The sequence below is a fragment of the Anthonomus grandis genome, chromosome 10 (assembly GCF_022605725.1).
Source record: "Anthonomus grandis grandis chromosome 10, icAntGran1.3, whole genome shotgun sequence".
NCBI classification, from domain to species: domain Eukaryota; kingdom Metazoa; phylum Arthropoda; class Insecta; order Coleoptera; family Curculionidae; genus Anthonomus; species Anthonomus grandis.
This window is the reverse complement of record NC_065555.1, coordinates 17,609,537-17,633,122: the sequence shown is the minus strand read 5'-3', so window position 1 is coordinate 17,633,122 and position 23,586 is coordinate 17,609,537. Positions and strand designations below refer to the sequence as shown.

At 32.2% G+C, this 23,586-nt stretch overlaps 1 protein-coding gene across 3 annotated transcripts in view; it reads right to left on the bottom strand.

Moving 5' to 3' along the window:
- LOC126740993 (uncharacterized) overlaps positions 1 to 23,586 on the bottom strand; it is an 88,460-nt gene that overhangs the window by 52,988 nt on the left and 11,886 nt on the right. For 2 of the 3 annotated variants that reach the window (XM_050447224.1, XM_050447223.1), the window contains exons 3-10: positions 18,956 to 19,204; positions 18,735 to 18,902; positions 18,414 to 18,681; positions 18,166 to 18,356; positions 12,636 to 12,815; positions 12,543 to 12,576; positions 12,090 to 12,208; positions 3,827 to 4,008 (exon numbers count right to left, since the gene is read on the bottom strand). In XM_050447224.1, coding sequence (XP_050303181.1) covers positions 3,827 to 4,008; positions 12,090 to 12,208; positions 12,543 to 12,576; positions 12,636 to 12,815; positions 18,166 to 18,356; positions 18,414 to 18,681; positions 18,735 to 18,902; positions 18,956 to 19,204 — 1,391 coding nt within the window. The remainder of the gene's footprint in view (positions 1 to 3,826; positions 4,009 to 12,089; positions 12,209 to 12,542; positions 12,577 to 12,635; positions 12,816 to 18,165; positions 18,357 to 18,413; positions 18,682 to 18,734; positions 18,903 to 18,955; positions 19,205 to 23,586) is intronic. The other variant, XM_050447225.1, reaches the window with a different exon arrangement.

The following is a 23,586-nucleotide window of genomic DNA, read 5'->3' as shown; positions in this document are numbered from 1 at the left end:
TCTGAGTTTAGAAATCAATGTAGCACAACATCTGTCTTACTAAACATTACCCAGGAGATAATTTCTATAAAGACTAGAGATGACACTAGAGCTCATTTTAATTTTTTTATTTATTATATTTATTCATTTCTTAAGTAGGAAAAAACCCCATTAGCTGTTACAAAATACAAAATTACAAGTTTAATTTAAAACTAAATAACAATCTAAAAAAAATATAAGAGAGGCCTTACTAACGCACAGTAAACCAATCTGGTAGTCCTCACAGAAAAATATAGGCAATTTCTTAGAACAAACCCAAATATCTGGGGTTCTTACAGATTTAAAATTAATGTGGTCAACAAAATTTAACCTGGTAACTAAAAACATCTAGATCCTTTAATAGTAGTGACACACTGAATGGGTGTACTATTAATAAAATAGGAAGATGATAATGTATTCACTTTGCGTGGAAACTAATAAATACATTTATTATACAGTTGTTTATGTATGTTAAGATCCAGCTGATTTTTAGTACACCAAACAAAAGCTATCTTGTTGCAGGAGTTCCTGGTTTAATGGACTCAGATCTCCAAAACTTCAAATCATCAACAAATTTTAGGCATTGAGAACTGTAATCTCAAAAAGATAATAAATATCATATACTAATAAAGAAAAGAGGCGAAGCGTGTCCGCCTTGGGTAACACCTAGAATTGACGTATATGATATGAGACAAGAAACCACCACTTTCAGTAAGCTGCACACGACCAAACAATGAACTGGAAAACCAATGAAAATCCAGCTCCACCAACCTCCCCAAGAAGATACGAAGGTTAACTTGATTGAATGCCTTGGAAAAGTCAGTATATATAGTCATCTGTTCATGCCCTTGCTCTGCAGAATGTCTGATTGGTAGGAAATCAAATTCGTAAAAGTCAAGTTGTTTTGACAAAAGCCATGTTGATTCTCAGATATTAAATTTTTGCATAACCAGCAAATCTGGCAACTAGAGAATCAAACAGCTTAGGACTGGCTGACATTGTTTGTATTGTATCCATGTTTACATCCAACAAACACTGCGATAATTTTCAATATTATCTTTAGCTCCACTATTGAAAATTGGAACCACATAACTAAACTTCCAGGCATGAGGAAATACTGAATTTTCCAATGATTTATTAAAAAGAACAAATGTATAATGACAAAGTAATTGTGAAAAAAAATAGTTAGGTAGTCCATTGGGACTCAGAGAACACTTGCTCAAATATCTCCCCTTTTAAGGGCTTTAGGGCCTTATAGCTAATGATCTTAAGATCATTAAGGACTGGTTCATATCTAACCGTCTTTGTCTGAACCTGAGTAAAACTTATATTATTGGGTTTAAATGTGACGTAAATGGTCTTGTCTTAGATGGTCATGCATTGCCAGAAACTACAACATCTAAGTTTTTAGGTATAATAATTGACCAGGAATGACGCTTTAAAAATTATATATTATCATCAGGACGAAAGCTCTCATCAGGATGTTTTGCTGTGCGAGTGGTAGGGGAAGAATTGGGTCAACAACTAGCCCGGACAGTTTACTTTTCATTATTTGAGTCTCACTCTTAAGCATGGCATAACATTCTGGGGTGTTGCTAAGCACCAATTGCTTACTAAACTTAGTTTTTGTTCTTTAAAAAAAAGCAAACTGCTTTTTTGTCAATATAACACAAAGAGAATCAATGTAGACCACACTTTATGACTCAAAGAATTTTAACTCTTACATCCCTTTTTATACTGGAGACATGTTACCTTATCTTTAAAAACCGTGATGAACTCCGAGGACCTATTCCTTAACACGAAACACGTCAAATTCACTACTTTACAAATTCCCAAATCTTCTCTGGTAAAAAAGTCTCTGATTTGCAAGGGTCGAAAAATGTTTAATCATTGTCAATTTAAGAACAACTTTTTCTCTTAAAAATTTTCGCTGTAAATTAAAAAAACTACTTTTAAATAGGGCTTATTACGGTTTGCTCTAATATTTAAACGTTGATTGCTTATTATTTATTATTAAGTGATTTAATTTAGGTGTTTTGTACAGTAAATTTTTATATATTTTACAATGTAATTATGTGCGTAGTGCTTGTCAACAAAATTTATATTTTATGACAATAAAGCACTTTTTGAATTTGTTATTCTCGAACGATTTATATTACTGCCAACATTATTGCAAATCTTGCTTATCAGTATAAACTGTCTAATGAAAATCTCTAAAAAAATTAGCAATATCTTCATCAGTGGAATCAGACTGATTATTATAATAGAGAGTATTTGGGAGAGTATGGCTTGATCTCCTGTAAATAATAAATGTCGAAAAGAATTTGGGATCCTCCTGCAACATGGTGTCAAAACCCCTGATACAGTATGAAAAACAGACATCCAAATGCCTTTGACATTCTGCTCTCAGGTCTGAGAATTCTTTATAATTTGCATATACACAAAATGAGCTCACTTTTTCTGCAGAGTTCCCTTTCTCAATTCTAAAGAGAACCACTTTGGAAATTAAGATGTTCTGTACCTCTTCAACTGAATATAATAGGCCATACATGTGGCCATTCACATTTAAAAACTCATACCAATCAATGAAAGCCAGAGAGTTGTTAATTTCCCTATAGTAGACATTTCTAAAATCATGATAATACTCATAGTATATCAACTTGTTGACCCTTGTTTGCTCAGCACAAGACACAGTACACAAAGCCAAAATGATGAACACTACTCTGATATAGTAGATCAGAAGCTACAGTAATGGGTAGCACATCACAGATATTACAGAATGCTAAGTCTAAGAATACATTTCTACTATTGGGTATTTTATTAAGTTAAAGCAGCTTAAGATAACTAAATGACTGAGCCACTTAAAGAGCCGGATCATCTTATTCTTTTTACAAATTTACCTTATGACTTTTTTAACGCCTACTTATCCAATAGAAAACAAATGGTGGTCTAATATTAGAAATTTTAATTTCCAAAATTTCTAATATTACATATAAAAGTCTGCGAATCTTTAATATTACCTATTGTATTTATTACGTAGTTATTGCAATATTTTCCATGTTTACACAAATTCACTGCTCACCGTTTGCAAAATGTTACAAGTTTTAGATTTATTTATGGCTTGAGAAAGTATGATAGATATGTGAAAATATGTGAACTTGGCTGGCTGCACATAGAAAATCTTCTGTTTGCCATTGGTTGTTTTTGTGCTTAAACTGTTCGATGTCTTTTGTATAATGCTGTAACAATTTTAATAAATTTTATAAAAGAGATGTAGGTAGTAGTGAGCGTTAAAAAAATTTGCTGCATTTTTTAACAAAACACAACGACTTTTTAAATTTTCTGTAGGTATTTCTTATTTTGTAGTCTATCATTGTATTATGAACCTATAAGTGCATCTCTGTTAATTTACAACTATTAGTGTTACCATTTAAATTGATTTTGCTTATATTTATTAGAATAGGTTAGCCTTTTGCTAGACTTCGATTATTGATAAAACTTACAATTATTAGATACAACTGAAATGATAATTTTTAGAGTCTTGCCTTAAATATTTTACGTTTAATCAAACAAAACTAAAATATACTTTACATACATAAAAAGCCTAGTAAACCTCAACAATGCTTATTCAATGGTCTTTTTGCTACAGTCTAAAAAGAAGTAGAACCAACTAATGACTTTATTATAGTAAAATTTTGCTGTCTTTGACACCAACTTATTTACTAACCAAATTATTTACTTATCTCGATAAACGTTTTTCTAATTAGTCCGAACTATCGAGGTTGTACTGTAACAAGTTAACACTTACTGTCCAAAATGTTCCCATTTAATGTTATACTCCCAAGTCTTCTTTCTCGGATTGAACCGCTTGGCCATAATCTTCTCGACAACGAATTCGTCCTTCTGCGCAGAAGAATTAGGAGTTGATAATAAAGATGCGTTTATAATTTGAGGCTTCTGCCCGCCGCTAGTAGCGTAAGTAGGCGAAGTCTAAAACCCAATCCGACGCCACCAAGTAATTAGACGTGAGCAGAAATGAATTTAAATGCGTTCTTTAATAGCCGTATACGATACATATACGTTCAAAACATGCATAGCCAAATAAAAAAGTGAGTGTTAGAACTTGAGTCTAAATTAAATTATAGGTCCAGGTGCAGATTTATTATGCTTGTATCTAATGGGTAGCACTGATAATATATGTTTGTTTGTTGGTTAGACTTGCAATGATTTTTTTCTGGAAAATACTTTCTTTTGAAAAACAGATAAAAACACAGCAAAGTTTTGAAGATCTTGGATTTTAATTGACCTCTTATCCAACTAAACCTTTAAAAGTTAACAAAATTAGACTGGGGCACTTAAACAACACATGAAACCACAAAGTCAAACTCTCAGTTTAATTTATGAATACGTGGTTCGTTCGCTTTAGAGCATCATCAGACCTTCACAAAAAAACATAATTTTAATTGAAGGCCTTGTGATAATGCTCTAAAGTGAGCAAAACACGCATAGTCATACATAACTACTTTTGTACTTACAATTGGCTATCTATAATTGTTAATGATAACTTAAGAAAAACTTTTGCAAACTTCTATTCTGTTTTTCATGATTGTTTGAAAAAAAAGGTGGGAGGGGTGAGATAAATGCATTAGGTTCCAATAGGCACACTCACTTATTATAATAAAAGAATTAAGGTACTTACATTAGTTAAAACGAAAATTGTCACATACTAATGCTAAGAGGCGACAAACATACACTTCTTTAAAATTCCCAAAATTTTTTGAACAAATACACTTTTAAAAGGTTTCTTTAAAAAATATACAACATTAAACAGTTAAAACGTAATGAAAACAATCATAATAATTGTCATATCCCTTTAAAAGAAACAAGTGGAGGTACCTAGGTAAAACTTATAAAACTATACAAAGTGTCCGGAAAAAGGAGGCCAATCCGGCGGCCACATATAGGGTGGACCAAAATAATGCGAGTTTCGTTATGGCATTTTTTAATTGGGCGTTCGGTATTCAATATACAGGGCGTCAAAATGAGAAATATAAAGTCCTTTTTTTGAAGTAAGTCGAGTGTTTCATACGATATTAAATTAAAATTTGGTGTGAGGGGGTTTTTTGGACCGAGAAATTGAATTCCATTCACGGATTCGCTATACCTTGCAGAGGGCCCAACCTGCGGTATATTGCATGTGTTAAAAATACCAAAACTTTTTTGTACCCCTGTATAATAAGGTTCTAGTAAAAAAATCTAATTATTCAATCTTTTCTTGTAAAAAAAGTATTCTTAGTAAATGTCGGCCTGAGAATCCGTTTATTAGATATCTTAATTTTAAAATCTAGATACATTTTAAGAAGTTAACAAAATAAACGTACATATTTTTTTCTAAATTAATGCTAAATTACTTATTATAATAAAAATCATAGAATAATGACCCTAAATTATTTGTTCTACGTGACCTCCATTCATTTGTATACGCATACGTGCCCTCTTTATTAAAGAAAATCTAAGGCTTTGAAAAATATTTGGTTTTAACTTGAAATGCTCTCCAGCTGCAATGATTCTTTTCTTTAAATGATCCTCGTTTAAAATCGGAACCATATACAGAAAGTCTTTCATACATCCCTAGACTGAAAAATCCAAAGGTGTAAGGTCGGGCGAACGGGGTGGCCACGGAACAGGAGCATCTCGACCCAGACCAATGCAGCGATTAAGAAATACTTGATGTAAATAGTTCCTACATCCCATTTATAGCAAAATGAGCCGGAGCACCGTCGTGTCGAGTTAAAACCAAAGATTTTGTCTTAAATATAGAGGCAAACCATCAAGCAAATCGGGCAGTATTGTAGAAACAGAAATGAATCACCAGTCAAATTACCTGGTAAAATGACAGGTCCTAAAAAAAAGTTATCCATAATACCTGCCCACACATTGGCTTTAAAATTTACTTGATGATGTGTCTCAACTATGGCCCTAGGTTTCTCTTCAGCACATATGTGTGCGTTATGGATATTTGTCATGCCATTTCTCGTGAACGTGGCTTCGTCAGTAAACAGAATCGCCTTTATAAAATCCACATTTCTATTATTCATTTCACATAACCATCTACAAAAACCAAGTCTTTCCTCGGGATCATCGGGTAAAAGACCCTGTACTTTTTGAAGATGAAATGGGTAAAGTTGTTGACTCCGTAAAATATTATGTGTCTCGGTTTCCCCAATGTTTCTCATCTGTTCAGCCAAAACCCTAGTACTAATGTTTGGTGATTCTTCAACAATTCTTAAAATTTCTTCCTCTTACCCTGGTTGAACCGTCTTTCGCTGAAACTTCCAGTCTGCCTTAGGCGGTTAATCAGATTTAAAAAATATTTTCTTTTGGGATGAAATCGGTTTGGGAATGTCTGGGCATAGCTTAGCCGCTAGCATTAGAGTAACATTTTCCTAGTTGAGAATTCACAGGTATTTACTGTTTACTATAATATCTAAAACTTACCAAACATCATCAAAACCATATCCTAAAAGGGTACATTTCTTGGTCTATGAGCCATTATGGTTTTATAAGTTGTAAGAAAACACACCAAATACAAACATGTATTCAAAAAATGTAGATTTAGGAGTAATTGAGAAGCTTGTTAAGAGCGTCAGAAGTGTTTAAATTTGTCACTTTAAGAGTACGTAAAAAGTTACTGGTGCCCGAGGTCAGCCAATTTGTTTTGAAGGAAATATCTAGATTTTTAAATGAAGATATCTAATAAACGGATTCTCAGGCCGACATTTACTAAGAATACTTTTTTTACAAGAAAAGATTGAGTAATCAGAATTTTTTACTAGAAATTTATTATACAGGGGTACAAAAAAGTTTTGGTATTTTTAACACATGCAATATACCGCAGGTGGCGCCCCCTGCAAGGTATAGCAAATCCGTGAACGGATTTCTATTTCTCGTTCCAAAAAACCCCCTTACACCAAATTTTAATTTAATACCTCATGAAACAGTCGACTTACATTAAAAAAACGATTTTATATTTCTCATTTTGACGCCCTGTATATTGAATACCGAGCGCCCAATTAAAAAATTACATAACAAAAGTAGCATTATTTTGATCCACCCTATATGTGGCCGGCGGATTGGCCTCCTTTTTCCGGACACCCTGTATAAAAATCATACAAAGAAAACTTATCTCTACAAAAATTAACAGTTAAATTCCAGTTGCATACCAAAAACACAAGGTAGCGGTACTCGAGTGTAATCTAAATTGCAGATTGTTGTTACAAGAAATAAAAAACAGATGGCTCAGTTGGAATGATAGGAAAAAAGGTCAAATTTGACACAATTTTTAAGTTTGACGAATTTTAAGTAAGCAAATTTTAACATAAGGCAAAAATTAGGAGGGGGGGTTTAAAAGAACTTTAGACAATTATTAGTTAATTAATATTTTAATCAGATTATATTCAGGGAAATCAATCTGGATGTTGAGTGATTTTTCTTTTGCCCTGTTAAAAATCTTTGTATTTCTAAAAGCTCTAGGTTGTTGTGGTTTTGTACTCTTGTGTAAAATCACATGGTTTTTTAGTATGTTTTGAACGGTGTCCGGTTTCCATAATGTGTTTTGCAAATAACGACTCGACGGATTATTTTGCCTAATGCACCTATCACGTTCACTAAACCTGATCTTAAAGCTACGCTTTGTTCGACCCACCTAAAAACAACCACACTCCCAATGAAGTTTATAAATGCCTTTACAGTTTAAAATATCTGTCCAATCCTTATTATTAACCAAAAGCCCAGCTAAGGTATGTTTAGTTCTAAAAGCAATATCAACAGAGGCAAAAACCCTCTGTATTTTATATGAAACAGCCCCGTTATATGTTAGTGAAAAATATTTTGTTTTGGGTTGATTGTCTAAAACCATTTGACTATTAGGAATATAGGCGTTTCTGGATGCATTACGCAATAGAATTTGATTTTTAATTTCATTCACCAATTTAGGGTTGAAGTTATGTGAAACGGCTATTTGTCTAATAATATAGACAATTCTTTCTCTCTACATTCAGCCAACATCGGAATCTCTAAAGCTCTATTCATATAGCTATTTAAGGTGGCTACCCTATGTGAAAATGGGTGGAATGACTCACTATGGATAATTGTACCAGTGTGGCCAGGTTTCCTATAAATTTCAAAAACGTGCCTATTATTTATGTTTTTAATACATAAGTCTAAGAAGGTTATTGTTTTATTAGTTTCTGTTTCTAGTGTATATTTTACTTTAGGATGGATATTATTAATAAAAGGCACGAAATCATTTGAAGATTGATTGCTATCATACCACAGTAAAATACAATCATCTACGTATCTATAATAATACAATATATTTGAATTATAACGGTTATTGTTTAGAATTGTTATTAGATTCAAAGTAGTCCATAAAAGTGCCACCTAATAGAGGAGAGAGGGGAGAGCCCATTGCAAGGCCATCTTCCTGAATGTATGTTTAATAGTTGAAATTAAAGAAATTTTGTTTAAGGCATACTTTTAACAGATCTAAAATCTCCTGAACTTCAATATTGGTGAGCCTAGAACTAACCAATTTATTTTTAATAATATTAACCACTTCTCGGATAAAGTTTGTTACATTGAGAAATGAAAAAAAAAACATTTGTTGGAATCCCTATGTCTTTAAATTCGCTCTACCAGCTGTATGTTATCAATTGCTTATTAAGCCACTTAGCTAATTTATATGTTGTGGAGTTGGTGAATGCTACTACAGGTCTTATGGGCATGAAGCGGGATTAACGGACTTTAATGAACTTTAAAGAGTCAAACAAAAAGTAGTATTGGAGAATTTTAGAAAAGGTTTCTGAAACTTATGTACAACATCCAACCGATCTTCTGTTGTATTGCTAAGAGTCACCTGCCTTTCTTGTTTAAGTTTAATAAGCTTTTTACGTAAGACAAACATTTTTTGATCCCTAATATGTTGACTTTTACAATAGATGCTGCCTATAGTATTGTTAAGAGCTAGAAAAGATAATTCTAAGCTTAGCCTATCATAAATGACTTTTAATTGAATACCTATATTGTTAATGACAATATAGCTTTTTCTTAGGAATATGACAATTATCATGATTGTTTTCATTAGGTTTTAACTGTGTTGGCCGTTGTATGTTTTTTAAAGAAACCTTTTAAAAGCGTATTTGTATTTTAACATTTTAAAATTAAGAAATGTATGTTTGTCGTCTTTTAGCCATAGTATATTTGACAATTTTCGTTTTAACCAATGTAAGTACCTTAGTTCTTTTGTAATAATAAGTGAGCATGCTTATTAGGACCTAATCAATTTACCACACCCCCTCCTCCCTTTTGATTTTTAGTCCGCGACCTGATAATGCGTTAAACTTTGTAATCGGCTTCACAAAATAAAAATTAGGTATTTTCTGGAAAAAATAATACCTTTTCTTTACCTTCACCTTATTAACAAAACTCCAGAATATGGACAAACTCTATAAAATATAATTAACGTCCCATTGGTATCCTCTCTATATTTCCTAAGCTGTTCGAGCTCTGTGTAGAGGTAGTTATTAAAGATTTATCTTTTTTAATTATTGATGACAGATATTTCGCTTTAATTAATGTTATACATCGGCAATTGTCACAGGTCATGACTACCAGTCTCCTCATACGTGTATAAATATAAAGCTGATCTTTTTTAGTGGTGTCGTGACTTTACAGTTTAAATATCAGTTTTATTCTTTTCACACTTGTTCGAATTGTCCGAGATAGAAGCTGATTGTTCAGGATTTAAATACCATAATTCAACAAGACTCATCTAATTTTTTAGGAATTATCATTAATAACCATTTGTCGTGGAATGAGCTGTTGAACTTAGTATGTGGCAAATTAGCCTACAGTAACTGTGCAATTTTTCAGCTGAAATATTTTGTAGAGACCTACACACTTAAGACTTTTTATTTTGCTGCAGTACATTCTACTTTGGTCTATGGTTTGTTTGCTTGGGGCAACTCCTGCACTATTGGTCATTGATCTATCAAAAACGCATTATCAGCACCATGTTTATAATTCTTTATAGCCATGTCGAGAAATTTTGAGAAAGCAAAAAATCCTACTATCATAAGTATACAAGGTGTCTACGAAATTTCGGATGCAATTCGGAAATGCGGTGGAATCCCATCCATTTGGAACCATGTGTGTAGGCGAATATTCAGTGGGAAATCCTCTAACCGTCCTTGCAGTTCGACGATAAGAAGAAATTGAAAGTAACAGAAAATTCATGTAGAAAATTACATGGACGTACAGCTTTGGACTTTCTGATACTCACCTATGCAGGTTTCTCAAATTTGTAATACCACGCCTTAAGAATGTCGCTTTATCTATCCAGAGGACTGTTTTGTAAAAATAAATATTAAGACGGGACTGTCTTAATGGGACATAATACGGATGCAGTTGAACCATTTACTTCAGTTGTCCAGGCTGTTGCAGCTGTATTCTCCAGTTGTCAAGGCAATTAAAGCCAGTTTTTGTTTTTCCAAACAGCCAAAGCCGATTTTTAGGCTTTTAATTGAAAAATAAGCTTCTTGTATCATGGAAAACCCTCCTTTTTGTCCAATCCATTTTCGACAACTTTAGGAGTGTCTCAGAGATCCCACCTAGGATCATTATTCTTCAGCCTCTTTATCAATTACCTTGGCTTCCTATTGGAATCAGTTCTTACTGTTCGATGATGATTTGAAGATTTTTCGACCGATTTTCTCTTCTTAGGATTAGTTGGTGCTTTAGAGTGGTACAAAAAGAGGGTTTTCCTAGTATAAGTTAAATTAAATATCATTAAATATTGAGAAATGTTATTAAGATTACTCGCGTAAGAGCCTCCATCCTTGTCAATAAGTTATTGATGGCATTCCCTTGAAGCAGCTTGATTCAGTCAAGGATTTGGATGTTAATCATTTACTGAGAGACCTAAAGGAGTCTACAACTACTAAGCTTTTCAAAATTAAGAAATTGCTGACTGGCATAATTTATTATTCATTGCCCGAGTACTATGCTGACTCTTTTTAATACCGAAGTTTACCATCCTGTATATACTTTTAGAAAAATGTATGTTTCTTTTTTTATATTCTATTTGTTAGTTTCATGTCTCATGTCTTTAAGTGTATATTTAGTAATTAGTGTAGATCCTTTAGGTTTGTTAATGACAAATGCTTGTTAAAAAATAATAAAGCATATTTTTATTTGATTTGATTGATATTGCAGACTTGTCAGCATTGTAAATACTATATCTTCACCTAGATCTCTTCTTGAATTCCCCAAAATAATTTGGTCAGCTCATTTTCTGATCCATATTGAAAGGCTTCAAAATGTTCAGCCCAAGTTTATCAGGTTTGTCAGATATGCTATTATGAAGTCAGGCTATTTGAGTATTCACTCTTTATCAAGAAGAAGATATTTCTTTGATGTTTGCTTTGCATTAAAGTACTGAATGGTATGTAAGTCCAGAATATCTGTACCATTTTTCTCTACATCTATTCTCTTATACAAGTCAGGAGCATCTTCTTATTCCCTTTTGGAGAACAACCTACTTACTAAATAGTTCTATAAACAGAATAGCTTCTACAGTGAATAGAATTGCAAAAGATCTTGATTTTGTTGATACTTCTTTAAATAAAATTAAGTCTTATAAAATTCAGTTAGGGCAACTATTTTGGAATAGCAACTCAGCTAAGCACAACTCTTTAGATTAAGCTTATCCAAGTATTATAGTTATACTTAAGATTACTTTTAATTATTAATATGTATTTGAAATATTATATACGTTGCCAAATAAAGTAAATAAATACATAAATTAAAGTAAGACTTGCAATTTGGTTTTGTTTGTTCTTCAAAAAAAAATGTCTTGTAGGAAATGCATGATATATTCTTACTAGAGATGCATTTAATACAAGAGAAAAAGAACCTAAAAAATCCGTATAAAATTAAGATAAGGTAAAATGATACATGCATAGCGGAAAGAGATAGAAAAGCAAAAAAGCTAAATTATAAAAATGATTTACCTTAACGCTGGAGACGAGGCTAACATCACTGTTTAATTTAGTGGTTTTTGAATCTCCCCTCTTTAAAATGTTGGATACTTGGTTCTCTAGGTCTATAGTAGCGTTTTCTTTGTTGCTGTCTGTAAAATAAAATGTTCCTTTAGCAAGGCAATAACTAATAAATCAATTTCACGTTATATTTTAAAAACCTAGACTATACTCTTACTAGTGCGTTAGAATAGTTCATTGTCACATTGAATGAAAATTGAATGAATGGCGAAAAACAATTATGAACCAAAGCAAGTATCATTATAGAATTAAATTCCTTTTAAATTAACTAAAGTGAATAAGTTGATTATCTTCTTCTTTTCAATAACTAAGCATTTAAGAAAGTATGTTCTAAATTGGTTATTTATTAATTAGTAGAGAACTGCCTAACAAAACAAGTAACATGAAAATAAATACAGATCTTACCAGATTCCTTCGAAGGGGAAATAAGGTTTGTAACCTGAAAAAACAGAGAAAAAAAAGTTAGAACAATTAAAATTCACTCCAAAAAAAACTGACCCTTTGAACCGTAGTTTGTTTAGCAGGTTTTGCCGGTTTCACTTCAGTCACTTTGGACGTTCCTATTTTTGTGGCGAATTGAATTGCTTGCCCTGCCGTGATCCAGGCATCCCGATCATCCTGAGGGAGCTTGCACCATTTTTCGTACAACGACCATGCGGAGGGTGCAACGGTTAGGTCCTGGAAAAAACAATTATATTCTATAAACCAAAGTGAATCATAAAGTTTTAGAAGATAAAGTTGCATAATATGTAACTTTCTTTTAACTTTTTAAGTCTAAAAGAAGTGTTTTATGTAATATTTATATCGGGCGTCCATTTTTATAAAATGCAAGAACTTTTGATTATGAATAAACTGAGATATCCCTGTTTTATTTATACTTAAATTAATTTCTCCATACTTAATGTAAAAGGAATTACAGTATACTCGCGGTAACGTGAACTTACGATTTTATGAACAACTCATTAATGTGAATTTTAAGAAATCTTTAGTAATCCTGTGTAGACTTCTCTAGGCTTGTTAGTGGATATTGGGTTTAAGCATTTGAAACGTTGTTTGGTCATTTAGTTGATGTTTATTAGATAAGAGAGAGATAAGTGTTTAACTCTTTATGAGAAATCAAAAATTTTGGAAGAGCACAAAAATGGTATGAGTGTTACTGCACTAGCAAAGAAATATCAAATAGCAAAATCAACTATTTGTGCAATTAAAAATAAAGAAGAAAAAATTCTAAAAGTTGTTGGAGAGAGTTTAAGACTTAAATAAAATAAAAAAATGCACTTTAAAAAGTGCAGAAAACCCCAAGATCGAAACTTTGCTGTATAAATGGTTTACCAAACAGCGTGAACGAAATTTGCCAGTTACGGGTGATATGCTTAAAGAAAAGGCTCCAGATTTACATAGAAAATTAAAACTCAACGATAAATTTAATGCAAGCGATGGATGGCTTCAAAAATTTTAATGGCGATATGGTATAAGGCTGCTTAAAATTGCAGGTGAAAAGTTGTCCTCGCCGCCTCACCTTGTAAATCCCTTTATTGAAGGCTTAAGAAAAAAGATGAAGCAGGTTAATCTTAGTGAAGATCAAATTTATAATGCAGATGAGACGGGTTTATATTGGAAGTTATTGCCAGATATAACCTATGTTGCAATATTTAAAAAAACGGCGCCTGGTCTAAAAATAGCTAAACAAAGAATCTCTTTTGGGGTGCACAAATGCTACAGGATCACACAAACTAACGCCTTTAGTACTAGGAAAAGCAAAATCACCCAGATGTTTTAAAGGATTTGATAATCCGGTCATCTAAAAGCACTAAAAATGCCTGGATGACGCAGGAAATTTTAAAAAATTCGTTTTTTAAGCATTTTGTTCCAGAGGTAAGTCAAAGTTTTGTTTGCTTTTTAATTTTTTTAAGACTAAATTGGGTTTTTAGGTTAAATCATTTTTATAAAGCAAAAACCTTCCTTTAAAATCCACTCTCCTGTTAGATAATGCCCCTTCGCATCCACCGGCAGAAGAATTAAAAATTTCTGATGGACACATTTTTGTTGTCTACATTCCCCCAAATGTTACACCATTAATTCACCCATTAGACCATGTTTTGCGAATAACCAAACTATTTTACAGAAAAGGCCTATTAAGTTCAATTGTATCAAAGGGTCAAGGAGTAGCTGAGGCCCTAAAAGTTATAACTTTAAGAGATGCTATTATGCAATTATATATGGCCTGGCAAAAAATAGAGCCTTCAGTAATTTCAAAATGTTGGAATAATATTTTGGGAAAAAAATTTGGAGGAGGATGACCTACCTTTGATGACCGACTAAAAGAGATGTGGGAAAATGATGTTAGAGCAGCTGCAGTTAATGAAACCATTACATTGCTTCAAACAATTGATTATTTAGTACTAGTTACTCCTTTTAATTTTCGATTTTTGGAAATTAAAAGAAGAAAGTCTGTAATAGTTTTAGAATTTCATTGAGATATGATTGTTTTTCGATTGATTATAATCCCAAAGACATTGAGGAATGGAATACAGACGCAGTGGAGGAAAATCTCGATAGCAATGATTCAGAAGATAGTGACTGTGAGATATTAACTTTTGAAGAAAAAAAAGTTACGCATTTGGAGGCTCTTGCAGCCTTAAAAATTGTCACACAATGGGCCAATCAAAACTATGTCGACATAAAGGACATTATTACACTAAAAGGTTTAGCAGAAAAGGCTATAGCCTTAAACCTGTCGCAAAAAAAGTGCAAACAAAAATTACATCTTTTTTTAAATAAAACTTTTGTATAATGCTTAAAACTGTAATAAATAAATTTATAAATAAATACAAACATAAATAAAGTACAATGTAGTTCCCTTTTATTTTAATTTTAGCTATTTTTAATATAATCTCCATAATGTGAACATTTCAGTAATGCGAACTAAGTCGAAATTTTTTGAGTTCACATTAACGCGAGCCTACTGTTTAAAAGCCCGACATGCAAAAAGGCTCGCAACAACCGAGAAGAAACAAGAAATGACTTTAAATGTCAGGAAAATGCCTAAAATATAATGATTTAAAGAAACCGCTTTTTTCAAACGTGAAAAAAAACACGGTTTTCAATAAGGAAAAACATATATGTCAATGGAAAAAACATAGTCCATGTTTTTTCCATTACTATAACATAAACATAAATTTTTGGCCTGGCCAATCACATGTAGAGAGACATATATTGCGCATCAGCATTCAAGCTGGTGATCTGAAACTAGAATGAATGCTGAAGTTTACGGTCAGAGTCTTTTTGTCACTGTATTTATTTTATTTGTCGTATAATATAACTTGTAGACTGTTGTTTAAACTTCTTATTGACCTCTGTTTTTAGTTTGTTTAGAGACACTGCTTCGACATCAAAATTGGCTCTCATAATATATACGATTTGGTCAAAAGAACTCTCGAGAGAAGTAGTCGAATAATCATCTACAGAGAGAGCAGACTATATCTTACTAGAGAATTGTATAATAAAGAAATAAATGATATCTCATTGCTATATATACAGGGTGATTTTCAACCTATGCGCATAAACTTGGGAAATGGTAGATGAAGATCAATAATGAGTAATAATGAGAAAAAATGTTTGTAAATGTAGTAAAATATTTTTGGTTTCCGAAATAAAGTTAAACAAATGTCAACAGAACGTGTATCAGACGAACCTATTTTGTTTATTAATAACTGATAGTAAACAAGTCATAATGTTTGGAATTTGTTGTTTGTAATCTTTAGCAGTACTTAGTTTGTTGGTGGCTGTGATCGTTATTTTCACACGAACAAAATAAAAGCGTCAAATGTAATGGCGCACATTTTTACAAACGAAGAACTTGTCGACATGGTTTTGGTTTACGGAGAGACGCATCAGAATGCAGTGGCAGCAGCTGATCTGTATGCCCAAAGATTTCCCCGAAGATATCACCCGAGACGTGGGGCTTTCTTACGTGTTATTCAGCGGGGTAGAGAAACTGGCAATTTGCGGCCGCGGCCTGGACAAGATGGAGGAGCTATTAGACCATTCTAAATCTGGAGGGGATATTTTAGAAGCTTTTGAACGAAGAACAACCTGGAATTAGCACTAGGACAATTGCACCGCGATTTGGAATATCGCAATCTACAAGTTGGCAAATTTTAAGGCACGAATTGCTGTACCCGTTTCATGTGCAGAGGGTACAAGCCCTACTTCCAAGAGATTTGCTGCTGCGAGTACACTTTTGTGAGTGGTTGTTACATCACCAGCAGTTAAGCCCAAACTTTACCATGAACATTTTAGTTACGGATGAGGCAAATTTTACGCGCAATGGAATTTTCAACTTTCATAACGCTCATTACTGGGCTTTGGAAAATCCGCATATTACACGGAGAACATACTTTCAACAACGTTTTTCTGTAAATGTATGGGCTGGAATTCTGAACGGGATGCTCATCAGACCTTTTATTCTGGAAAATCGTTTGACTGGTGTTTGGTATTTAGAATTTTTGCGCAACAATTTACCAGTGCTCCTTGAAAATGTGAATCTCAACGTTAGGCAGAACATGTGGTTTCATTTTTCACGACCAGCGCGACAACATTTAGATCGTGTATTTTCCGAACGATGGATAGGCCGTGATGGTCCAGTTGGGTGGCCCCCTCGCTCGCCTGACTTTAATCCATTGGACTTTTATTTGTGGGGTCATATGAAAACAATGGTGTATGTAAACGAAGTTGATACTGAGCAAGAACTACGACATCGCATAAACCGGCCCGTGCATGTACGTCTTCATGGATTCGACGAGCTCAAGTCTGTATCGAAAATAATGGAAACAACTTCGAACAGTTGCTTTAAATTAGTTTAAATTAAACACGTTGAAAAATACACGTTTTTTATTTAAAAAAATATGGATATTTCCAAAACTAAAAATATTTTACTACATTTTTTTTTCATTATTACTCATTATTACTCATAATCAGCTATCATTTCCCAAGTTTATGCACATAGGTTGAAAATCTCCCTGTATAGTTAACATGCTCATTTACCCATAAAAACAAAAATGTTCACACATATTTAAAACACAACCACAACACAAGATAGATATCTAACAATTTTCTTGCTCTACCTGTTAAAAATAATGAAACAATTCAACAGAAAAGGTTTCTTAATTATGCAACTCCGAAACTTAATAACTTGTCGTCAATTATAATAAAATCAATAAATAACTTAAAACTGTTTAACAAAAGATTTAGAATATATATCAACGCACACAGGAAGTCGTTTGTTCAGGTACTTTCTCAATAAGTTAATGCAAAATTAAAATATTAATTTTGGATTTTATTATGTCATTAAGCAGAGAGTTTCATCACATATTATTACTTGTGAGTTAGAGGCATTGATTACTAAGTTGTGTTCCTGAGCATAGAAAAAAATATTCTCTAAATCTGAGTTCAATTTTAATTCTGATTGTTGATAATTTTTACAATTTAAAGTTAAATACAGCTGTGAGTTATCAGCATACTCTAGAATTTGAGACTGGTTTACGGACTCTTTCATATCTTCAACATAGACTGGAAAAAGTAGCTTTTTAATAAGCTAAATTTCGATTTTAAATTATAAATTTTCATTTTTAATAACTACACAGCAACACCTATTATGAAAATAGCCTTGAAATAATTTAACAGAACTGGGAGAAAAACCAAAATAACGTAATTTAGATAAAAGCAGGTCATGTTCTTAATGCCTTACTAAAATCCAGCACTGGTAGGCACATTAATTCGTTTTTTTTTCTTCCTCTTATCTCATCAGTTATTTTAACAAGACATGAACTTGTGCTAAAATCCTTCATAAATCCAGATTGACATATTTGACGTATTTGAAGCCAGAATGAGGGTGTAAAGAGAAAATATGTTTTTTTTCCAGTTCGTTTGGTACCCAACGAACATTTATTCGTCTTATGATCAATAAATGACCTAAGATGAATTATTTAACAACATCCAAGAAAATACATATATTATTCCAACTTACCATTGTCTGTTTCACTTTCCACAACATAAATCCCCATACTTGCGATCTCCCTTCCGATTCGCAATCTTTGGTCGCTTGCTTCTGAGAGCAGCCGCTTTTCTTATGCTCGGCAAAATCTGCAATGTAATAGAAGGTGGTGTGGCATTCTCCACAAACCAGCACATCAAGTTTTTTTAATTCATCTTTGGCTTCTAAAAGAAAATAATCTTTTATTAAGGTATTTTACTTTCAAGGTTCACTGTTATTACTCTCAATTAGTTTTGGATCTTTAGCCACATCGGCTGAATCCGCAATGGTGGGTGTAGGAAACTCATTTTCCAATGCTGCTTTAAGGATTTTCGTTTTCGGTTCCTCAGTTCCGAATATTTGGGCGATGTTCTCTTCTTCAGAGTGAGTTCCATTGGAGTTAACTTCCTCTTTAACTATTTCAGGCGGTTTATACAGTTCTTCATTAGCTGTGATTTTTTTAGGAGGCATTTTCATAATTTCTTTTTGGATTTGCTCAATTGATTCAGCCTACAATATGATATAATTAGTTATTATTAAGTAATTAATGTTAAGTAACTCACCTCCATGTTATCATGATCTTCACTCATCTGCTCATCAACTTCAGACAATTTTGTGTCTGTCTTGGGTTCTTCAGCAGACTGAATCTCACTGTCCACCTCCATGGGTTCAGCAGCTGGTTCACTACTTACAGCTTTATCTTGAGTCATTAAATCATCCAGTGGATCAGCCTAAAAGCATAATTTCTTAAAAATAATCAGAAAATTAAAAAAAATATATTTACCTCAGTACTAGGTTCCTCCAGTAGAGAACTATCTACTGGCTCACAATTTTGAGATGCATTATCTGATATATTACTCTGAGTTAAAACATTCTCTTCTTGTTCAATGGATCCCTTATTGTCTGATAAAATCAATTCGGTATCTTCTTGTGCCTCTTCCTCCTTGCGCTCCTCGATTCTCTTAGAACTGAGTTGTTCATCAGCAATTTTTTTAATAAATTGATCTATTGCAATTGAGGGATCTTCTTCCACCTTAAAAAAAAACTTTTTTAGAAGCAGGCTATATTTTTGCAAGGACCATTATCACAAAGGATGGTAAAAGAAAATTAGTTATTTTTTTATATGGATTAACAATATTGTAATTGTTGTCTGATTGATACATTCAACTTGATTTAGAATTGTATTATCTCAATATAGCCTGATCCACTGTATATATAAATTATTATGGAATCAACAAAATTGTATGTTTAGCTCTTGGCAGGGTAAGTAATTGTCTACTGATAACAAAAGCTGAACTGCTATATTAGACATATCAATTTCAAATTCCCTATCAAAGTCTATGTCACTGTTTAATTTTTAATATTTCATTCTAGAGAAGTTCCTCCTATAATCTTCCTTACAGATATATAAAGTTAATAAACTCATTTGAAAAATTGCTTTAAAATCTGCTGGACTCTCTTAACAATTGGAAAATCTCTTAACATGACGGCTGAAAATTTTTTCCAACTGGTAGAATGCAAATGGTCAAAATTGGAGAATTTTGTTCAAAAGTTATAGGGGTAACATCTGTAGTACCTCAGGGTGGCCATCTGTTGCATTTGTTGTTTAACCTGTTTATTGAAGTCTACTATTTGCAGATGACTTTTCAAAATAATAAAATCATAGGTGTTATATCTTTATAGTCAAATCTTGATATCTTTGTAGAGTGGGCACACAATAACAATTTATCTTTGAATGGTAACAAATGTGACTTTATAAGCTTTTATACAGGAATTGAGCATGTTGAATTGCTTGTTACTACTGTATAAACAGCATCCAGTTGCAGTTGATGGATGTTGAAGTGTAAGGGATCTTGGAGTCATTTTTGACCAAAAACATTGATCAAAAAGCTTGGTTTTATATACCATAAAATTGTGTAAAAATGGCATATTAATTTTGTTTCATTTTCCCTAACCTAGATTGCAGAATTTATTTGCTTTGCTTCCTAAATGATTTAATTACCGATAATTATTATTTATGTCGATTTTGCAACCATTTGAATGCTCACAGCAATGGTTAGTGTTGACTCTGTTGTCTATAATATTCGGTTCTACGCTAATTTTGAGTTCAAAAACAAACATATGTGTTTTACTTTTAATTTATAGTAAACTTTCCAGTGATTTCTTTCTGGTATAATTTCTTATTTAGCTGCTGCAGTACCTGTTTACGATAATTATGCCAACACTGATAATACAATATACAGAAGTATATAAGAATAAAAGAATGTATATAAGAATACAAGAAACATATTATATGTCCAATGTGTACCAACGATATCCCCAGACATTCTCTTATTTTAATAGTTTAAACAAAAATGTGTAAAAATTTAACAATTGTAAGAGGAGCGACATCAGAGGTTGTATAAACTCTTAGTTATCAGACATAATTCTATATTTTGTTGCTTTTAGGATTAAATAGCTCATGTAAAATGAGAAGTGTTAAGTCTGGGGGAATCATATGCATTCAAGGAACATGAATTTTAGTTAAGGTTTTAAAGAATGGTAATAATATTGCATTAATTTATATATTCCTAAACTAGTTCATAATTTTAATCCTTTGTAGGATTAATTGATGTGACATTTTTGAAACACATGTAGGCTGAAGAAAATATCATTGTTGAGAAATTGACTGCAGGTGTGACAAATGAACAAATAATTCAAGATGCTAAAAACATTCGAAATGACACAATAGAAAGGCTAAACTTGCTAACAAGAGGTGACCTGGCATATTTGATAAGGAAATATAACATTGACAAAAAAAAGATGGTAATAATATGGTAGCCACTTCTTTGAAAATTAATAAATGGAATAGCCAAGGGAAAAATTATGCATTTTTTTCCAGAGAATTTGTATGTGTACATGCATAAAAATTAAAATTAATACTTATAACAAATTAGAGTTTCTGTTCTTTAAAATAATGATGTAAATCATGAAAGGGATCATGCATATAATCCATCAATGAAAGACATCTGATTTTCTGACCAATTTTATTTTAGTGGTTCATTAAGCTTTAATTTTTATAGGATATTCTTATCTGGGACTAAATGATAATGATTTTGTTGTGGGCTACATGAATGGAATTATGGAGAAGAAATTACAAGAATTTAAATGTTAGGTTCCCCAACTAAAGAGGTAGCGGATACTGTTTTGTTTGTTGATGAACTTACATTAGCCAAACAAATTATCAGGATGATGTAAGCCATTTTATTCAGAAAAGTTCAAAAATGAAAGTCAATAGTTCAATATTGAAATTTGAGGAAAAGAGAGAAGTAGTTTGCCTAAAATATAATTTGCATCTTTATTACGTACTTTATGGTTATTTTAAGATTGCATTGCATTGTGCAAGCAGCTGTGTAGCTATGGTAGCACTTTAGATGAAAATGCTTTTGCCACATTTATGACTCAATTCAACAATTTCAAAAATAAAGAGATGGAACAAGAAAACTCTTGAAAAGAAAAGAGAATTACAAATGTACTATCCAAATAAAAAATAAGTTTAGATTTGTTTGAGCATTTAATGGTTATAAATATTTGGATTGTTGTTATGGCTATATTTTAGCTTTGCAGGTATGTATGTAGCTAAAATATGATAGTGTATGACTCAGTATTTTGTGTTTTATTAAGGGTTTTGGTACAGGATTGGTAGATGATGATAGACGTACCAAATTTCATTTTTTTAACTTAAAAATTAAAAAAGTTATAGGGGTGACCCACTTTCCTAAGACACCCGGTATAACATTTTTAGGGCGCCGAAAACCTAACTAAATTACTTCAAAACGGAGATGGAATGATGAGGGACAGACCCTCTGTGAGTATATTTATTTTATTTATTTATTTAATAAGCGGGATCAACCCCATTACAAAAAAAATATTACAAAGTTCAATAGTTACACCATAGATAGATAGACCATTAAGAAGCTTAAATACAAAGGTTAAATCACCACGAATATGTCTTTCTCTCAATGTTGTCATAGCCAGCACTTCCCGTGCATCATCATAAACATGATCGTTCGGTATTTCCAAATTTAATTTAAATAGACAAAATCTTAAAAACTTATTCTGAATCCTTTCAAGGGCCAGACAGCTGTTCTTGTAATAGGGGGACCATATCATTGAGCCATACTCTAATAAAGAAACCAAAGATATGTACACTCTCTTACAGGTCTCGACTGATAGCTCTCTACAGTTACACAGAACAAAACCCAGAACCCTGGAGCACCGTCTATAGATTACAACAAGTCAGGCCACTCGAGCGGCCCTGAAATCGATTGCCCCACCCCCCGTACCTCACCTCGCCATGCATCGGCTGGGTAGAACCTAGGTTTAGTTTTCGCAAGTACGTTAACTTGTGTGCATCCGTTTCGCGAGAGAGTTTTTGCTTGTAGCGTTTTAGACAATAATTTGGTTACATACTACTTGTATAAATATAATTACCCAATAATAAAGTAGTATGTATTTCATCCCTATATGTTAAATATTTTGTTCTGTATTTTGTGTTTTACATAAAAGCATTACAATCTTAAAAAATAGTTTATTATTTATTTTCTCCCCTTAATGTTACTGGAATAGTTTTAGCCGATTTTAAAACCTATTATCCCAAACCAACACACCCCACTTCTTTTTGTCGGTCACCAATGTCGGCGTTTAAGACCCGGTAAATTTTGATATTTTAACATATTTTATATATATTTACTATATCCACAAATGAATACAAAGTATATAATTTACAAAACTACTTTATTAAGCGCTTATTATGATAATTGTTTGTTATTCTTTTGCGCTTTTGTATTTTTAAAACGACCTAATTCAAAAATTAAAATAACCCATACCGTTTTTAAATTACTTTATATTTTTTAGTGCGTTTAAATGTGTTTTTTAATTGTTTATTTATTTTAACTTTAGATTTATTTTTTGAATATTCTAAAATTTCAACAAATATCAAGTAAAAACTTGTATTTTTTGATAAGACTCCTAAAAATGTAGCAAATTTAAACAATTCAACAAGTAAGGTTTTCTTCGAATTCACTTTTTATATATTATATTTGACTTAAAAGGCAGCCATTTTGAATCCGCCATATTAAACGCTTCAAAACTTCTAGATACACCAATTTTAGAAAAGGGAAACTCAAAAACATTTTAAAAACTGTCCTTGTTATCGAAAGCCAAGCACCTACAAAATTTGAAAACAATCTGACAAGTAGAAGTTATAGTTTAAATAGAATTCTTAGATTTGTTATATACATACATAAAAACATTGCTACATAAAGGCAAAGAAGTGAAGCTAACATAAAAAATGTGTAAAAACGTTAATAATTAAGAAACACTGTCATATAAACACATTCTATTCCAGTCCTATAAAAAAAGTTCTTATTTTAT